This window comes from Poecilia reticulata, linkage group LG6, assembly GCF_000633615.1.
Source record: "Poecilia reticulata strain Guanapo linkage group LG6, Guppy_female_1.0+MT, whole genome shotgun sequence".
In the NCBI taxonomy this organism is placed as follows: Eukaryota; Metazoa; Chordata; class Actinopteri; order Cyprinodontiformes; family Poeciliidae; genus Poecilia; species Poecilia reticulata.
The window spans coordinates 19,226,252-19,232,218 of NC_024336.1; the positions used below are offsets into that span (position 1 = coordinate 19,226,252).

General features: G+C 37.3%; 3 protein-coding genes across 3 annotated transcripts in view; 1 reads left to right on the forward strand and 2 right to left on the reverse strand.

Annotated features, from left to right (window-relative positions):
• The window catches only part of LOC103466231 (U6 snRNA phosphodiesterase-like), an 8,449-nt gene extending 2,501 nt beyond the window's left edge, over window positions 1-5,948 (reverse strand). Inside the window, exons 1-4 of the mRNA XM_008411677.2 lie at window positions 5,017-5,948; window positions 4,580-4,722; window positions 4,307-4,490; window positions 3,503-3,556 (exon numbers count right to left, since the gene is read on the reverse strand). Coding sequence (XP_008409899.1) covers window positions 3,503-3,556; window positions 4,307-4,490; window positions 4,580-4,722; window positions 5,017-5,174 — 539 coding nt within the window. The 5' untranslated portion in view covers window positions 5,175-5,948. The remainder of the gene's footprint in view (window positions 1-3,502; window positions 3,557-4,306; window positions 4,491-4,579; window positions 4,723-5,016) is intronic.
• Window positions 74-1,154, reverse strand: LOC103466230 (U6 snRNA phosphodiesterase-like). Its single transcript, XM_017305443.1, has 3 exons — window positions 860-1,154; window positions 423-565; window positions 74-333 (listed from the first exon to the last, which is right to left on the reverse strand). The coding sequence occupies exons 1-3, from the start codon at window positions 1,015-1,017 to the stop codon at window positions 89-91; spliced, it is 546 nt and encodes a 181-aa protein (XP_017160932.1). The 5' UTR covers window positions 1,018-1,154; the 3' UTR covers window positions 74-88.
• Window positions 1,161-5,967, forward strand: part of znf319b (zinc finger protein 319b) — a 13,532-nt gene continuing 8,725 nt past the window's right edge. Inside the window, exon 1 of the mRNA XM_008411674.2 lies at window positions 1,161-2,880. The gene's annotated coding sequence lies outside the window, so the exon portion shown is untranslated. The remainder of the gene's footprint in view (window positions 2,881-5,967) is intronic.

Sequence of the window (5,967 nt, forward strand, 5' to 3'; positions counted from 1 at the left end):
TGTTACATGTTTCACATGTGCTTTGAACTTTGTCTGGTACTTTGTGTGTCTCACAAACAAGTTTAGATTCTTCTTCTGAAGCGTTTAGCTAAAAATCTAAAATTTGAATCCAATTTGTTTGTCTGCAAATCAAGGAGTGATAAACAAACCTTCTGCACTGAGAGAGGCCCGACTGGAGGCTTTGTGTAAATGGCTGGATCCAGTGGTGCCTGAGCACCACCGTCTGAGACAGACTCAGGTGGAACTCCTCCTGCTGCGTCAGTATCGGACCATGAGCCCCCAAAGTTGACAGCAACTCCTCTAAAAGCTCCTCAAATTCCTCCTCAGGATGGTCTGACACAAAAATGAGCCACATAGTCAAGAACCAGGATTAGAGAAGGGTTTACAAAAAAAAAAAAAAAACTGATCTGGTTGCTTCTTACAAGGCAGATAAACATAAGTGGCCCAATTTCCTCTCTCGTGCTTGAAGGAGCGGATGCGTCCACCATGAAGGGAGCTGTCTTCAGTCAGTGTTTCATCGTCGTCATCAGGGAACATGCTCAGGAGGCAACCGGGCAGAGGCAGTCTGCAGGACATGCACATGTTTTATTTTCATCTGAAATAATCAGACTGAAGAATTTGCTAATTAAGTTTTTAATCCTATTGAGCAAGTATTTGCTCTTTAAACTGTGGATGTCCCATCAAAGAATGGTTATAAGCTTTGTCGGAAATGGTGAAGCTGTCAAATATCTTGAATTTCTAAGATTTCAAACATCTAATTTTGTCCAGCTACTAAACAAATGGCTTTTATTTGCATTTAAAAATAAATAACAAATAACAAATTCAGACAGACTGACTGAACTTTGTACTATGTACACACCTCGTTTTAGGATCCAGCTCCTCAGTCCTGGCTTTCTTCTTGGCTGGAAGGTCTCGGCTTCCCTCATCTTCCTCCACTGATCTTCGGCTATTTCGACTCCTCGCTTCACTTCCGGGTTCACCGTCCTCCTCCGAGCTGCTGCTGTAACCAACTAACATCCCGAACCATCAGGACATCGTACAGATAAGTTAGATACTTGATAAAGACCAGATGTTGGACCCAGTCGTAGCTTCAAAGCCACAAAATTAATTAATTTTCCGAACAGCCTGCGCTATTTCCGATGTAAACAACTGCTTGTTACCTTAATTCATGTCCGACCGAAACAAACAGTCCACCTCGAAAGTGTTCTGCTTTAGCTGAACAGATATAGTGAGTTTCTTAGGTTAATTAACAACTTTAAAATATATTTTAAAATGTGAATATTGAAGATTATCTCAAACTGGGAGATAAATCTGTTCCCACTTTAACCCAAGAAGAAGGACGAGTGGATAAAAAATGTCAGATTGGAATATTTTTAGTTACATTTGAGACAATTTTCCAGTTTTAAACCCTGTTTTGAATCCTGACATAAAACCTGGTTTAAAACTTTGCGACATTTTTTAACATAGATTTTTTTCTTCATTAAAGTAGTTTGTAACTTCTTTTTGAAGAAACTATACACAATGATAACATGAGAACTTCAGTCCATGTGTAATCACATTTAATGTTRGTGGTTAATTTTATTAAATAATATTATCCAGCTACTAAACAAACATACCAAATTTTATTTCATTGATTTCCCTTTGGGACCAATAAAGTATTTTTGAATTTGAATTTCATTGGAAAACTTTTTAAAGGTGAAGTAAGTAATACGGACAGATTATGAGTTCCCAATTGCTGTTTAATGGATTATAAACTAGATTAGATTCTGTTTGTAAAATACAATGTTCCTCAAATCTGCCAATACACTATTTATCAGAATTCTCAACAGTATTTAAGTAGGAGCTGCCCTATAAGAGAGCACTGGCATTATATTAACAAAAATAATGAATATTTCAAAATAAATTGAGATAACATCCATGTGACTTGAGAGCAAACATATGTCAGAACCCAATTCTGGATTCAGGTAGCAGTGGATCAGGTAATGCTGTTGGAGCTTTGTCATAGTTATCYGGGGATCACAAAAACAAGAACAGCGTCCTCATATAAGTCCTCTGAAACTTCAGAACACACTGTTGTTGTATTTTCATTACTTATATGTGTCCATATTGGCTGAAATTGATTGTTTAGTGAGGAAGAGGATGGTAATCATTCAGACAGGAGTGATAGTTATTTGGCCTCTTTTTTTATTTTTCACCTGAGTTTCAACATTTATGATATTTACCTTTAACTTATTTTCCCACTGTGGTACAATAAATKAGATTTCTATTCTATTCTATTCTTTCATAATCTCAAACTGTATGATCTAACATTGTTTTTCGCTTCAATTTGAACAATATGCTTTTAGGCTAATTGTACCAAATTGGTTTTTAATTGTTAATTAATTTATTGTTTTAATTGTCAATTTACAGGAGAATGCACACCATACCATTGTGACATTGTCTCGGGTWCATGCGACAATAAACGTGAATTGAGCTGAATTGAAAGCCATCACACACACCATGCCCACTGTGTGTCTGTGTGTTCATGCCAATTAACTCTTGTGTGTTCATGTTCCCGTGCGCGGCCAGGGGCTCCGCAGCTAGCCCTCAGCTAGCCTCTAATTGATAACAAAATCATCGTCTTCTCGCCTGTCGAGAGGATGCATCGTGAGCCCGATAAATGATTCGAAACGGAGCCGTTAAGGGTTGATACGGGACAGTTTAAGGACCCTACATTTTCGGCCCCCGGCTCCTGGAACCCCAGCGCTTCAACAAGGCGAGCATCAGAGCTCCGTCTGCGGATGTAAAGAGGAGACCCTSCGGTTAATTTATTTTGGGAGAGCAGCTAACCTTCGTCATATTGAACCATGATTTCCCCTTAGGATTGGCAGAAAGCTTCAGGTATGTAAATGTGTTTATTTCCCTGCCTTTAGGAACGTGTCACCGTTGCTTTCGCTTCGCGGTCGTTGTGTTCCCGGGGCTAACCCGGTGTTGTGCACAAACTAGCACTCGTGCCAAAAAGAGAAGCTACATCGTAGAAGCACACNAATACGTTCTGTTGCAATACTCTACCCAGTGTACCATATACACTTAATATCAATTAATGAAGGCTTTAAAGTCCTTCAGTATACATGACTTCCATATAAACATGTTTAATGAGGTTATTTCATTGCACTGTCATAAAACATTTTGCTTCTTCTCACAGCCTGGTTATGTAATATGGGATGGTGTGGCTTGAACATACAGTTATATTGTAGTGATTTAATGTGTTGATTGGATGACAATCACTTTTTAGGTTTATTGTTCCTTTTTTTTTTTTTTACTTTTCTTGAACTCAGATATTGGAAGATTTACCAAACCTCAACATCACAAATTTCCAGGAAAGGAAAAAAAAAAGTGACTCTCTGTTGAATGGTCAGCATTAAAAAAGCATCTAACTTTTGATTTCAATTTTAACATTTCAAGTTAAATTAAAGTAAATGTTTCCAAAGTAAATTTTTAGATAAATGCTTAAAGACATTACCTTGTCCTCTCAGCGTTGCAGTAGACCTTCAGCGTAGCTGCTGAACACGCAAACCTGCCAACAGGAATTAGCTTTTATGAGAATGTCGACAGAGTGACAACAGCTGTGATTTGTTTTAATGTATTGTTTGTTTCCCGTAGAGTTCCTATTTATCAAATTCATTACATGCCATCAGTAAAAACTAGTACATGTTAAACAGTCAAGAAAGACTATGCAAGTAAGTACATCTGAAAATGGAGAAACTTATAGAGTTGAGGAAAACTATTGTTTGGAGACCTGGTATTGTTACATTTAAAAAACATGTTTATTTCACAAAAGATTTTTTCTTTTATCAATTAATAATTAAATTTTATTAAACAAGCTATCTAAAACACCAACTTTTGGGATGTCTACCATTGCTCAGGATCTACTGTACAGTTTTTTAGAAATTGGCAGGAAGTCAGTTTCATCTAACAATAGATGATCTACACTAAGTTACTTCATCTTTATTTCTAATACTTCCTGATCTACTTAAGGGTTTAGATGATGCTGAATGAAATTAGCTGTGTTGAGTCAATCAGACACCTCTGGTAGTTCAGTTTGAGGAGGAAGAAAAAAAAACCTCACCATGTATTAGGGAGTACAAATATAAATTCCACACAGAAGTGCGTGTCTTTGTTACATGTTTCACATGTGCTTTGAACTTTGTCTGGTACTTTGTGTGTCTCACAAACAAGTTTAGATTCTTCTTCTGAAGCGTTTAGCTAAAAATCTAAAATTTGAATCCAATTTGTTTGTCTGCAAATCAAGGAGTGATAAACAAACCTTCTGCACTGAGAGAGGCCCGACTGGAGGCTTTGTGTAAATGGCTGGATCCAGTGGTGCCTGAGCACCACCGTCTGAGACAGACTCAGGTGGAACTCCTCCTGCTGCGTCAGTATCGGACCATGAGCCCCCAAAGTTGACAGCAACTCCTCTAAAAGCTCCTCAAATTCCTCCTCAGGATGGTCTGACACAAAAATGAGCCACATAGTCAAGAACCAGGATTAGAGAAGGGTTTACAAAAAAAAAAAAAAAACTGATCTGGTTGCTTCTTACAAGGCAGATAAACATAAGTGGCCCAATTTCCTCTCTCGTGCTTGAAGGAGCGGATGCGTCCACCATGAAGGGAGCTGTCTTCAGTCAGTGTTTCATCGTCGTCATCAGGGAACATGCTCAGGAGGCAACCGGGCAGAGGCAGTCTGCAGGACATGCACATGTTTTATTTTCATCTGAAATAATCAGACTGAAGAATTTGCTAATTAAGTTTTTAATCCTATTGAGCAAGTATTTGCTCTTTAAACTGTGGATGTCCCATCAAAGAATGGTTATAAGCTTTGTCGGAAATGGTGAAGCTGTCAAATATCTTGAATTTCTAAGATTTCAAACATCTAATTTTGTCCAGCTACTAAACAAATGGCTTTTATTTGCATTTAAAAATAAATAACAAATAACAAATTCAGACAGACTGACTGAACTTTGTACTATGTACACACCTCGTTTTAGGATCCAGCTCCTCAGTCCTGGCTTTCTTCTTGGCTGGAAGGTCTCGGCTTCCCTCATCTTCCTCCACTGATCTTCGGCTATTTCGACTCCTCGCTTCACTTCCGGGTTCACCGTCCTCCTCCGAGCTGCTGCTGTAACCAACTAACATCCCGAACCATCAGGACATCGTACAGATAAGTTAGATACTTGATAAAGACCAGATGTTGGACCCAGTCGTAGCTTCAAAGCCACAAAATTAATTAATTTTCCGAACAGCCTGCGCTATTTCCGATGTAAACAACTGCTTGTTACCTTAATTCATGTCCGACCGAAACAAACAGTCCACCTCGAAAGTGTTCTGCTTTAGCTGAACAGATATAGTGAGTTTCTTAGGTTAATTAACAACTTTAAAATATATTTTAAAATGTGAATATTGAAGATTATCTCAAACTGGGAGATAAATCTGTTCCCACTTTAACCCAAGAAGAAGGACAAGTGGATAAAAAATGTCAGATTGGAATATTTTTAGTTACATTTGAGACAATTTTCTAGTTTTAAACCCTGTTTTGAATCCTGACATAAAACCTGGTTTAAAACTTTGCGACATTTTTTAACATAGATTTTTTTCTTCATTAAAGTAGTTTGTAACTTCTTTTTGAAGAAACTATACACAATGATAACATGAGAACTTCAGTCCATGTGTAATCACATTTAATGTTRGTGGTTAATTTTATTAAATAATATTATCCAGCTACTAAACAAACATACCAAATTTTATTTCATTGATTTCCCTTTGGGACCAATAAAGTATTTTTGAATTTGAATTTCATTGGAAAACTTTTTAAAGGTGAAGTAAGTAATACGGACAGATTATGAGTTCCCAATTGCTGTTTAATGGATTATAAACTAGATTAGATTCTGTTTGTAAAATACAATGTTCCTCAAATCTGCCAATACACTAT

Coding starts and splice junctions, on each gene's coding strand:
- LOC103466230 (XM_017305443.1), bottom strand. CDS start 1,017: ATGTTAGTTGGTTACAGCAGCAGCTCGGAGGAGGACGGTGAACCCGGA. Junction 566..859: donor GAGCTGGATCCTAAAACGAG/GTGTGTACATAG, acceptor CATGTCCTGCAG/ACTGCCTCTGCCCGGTTGCC. Junction 334..422: donor CACTTATGTTTATCTGCCTT/GTAAGAAGCAAC, acceptor TTTTTGTGTCAG/ACCATCCTGAGGAGGAATTT.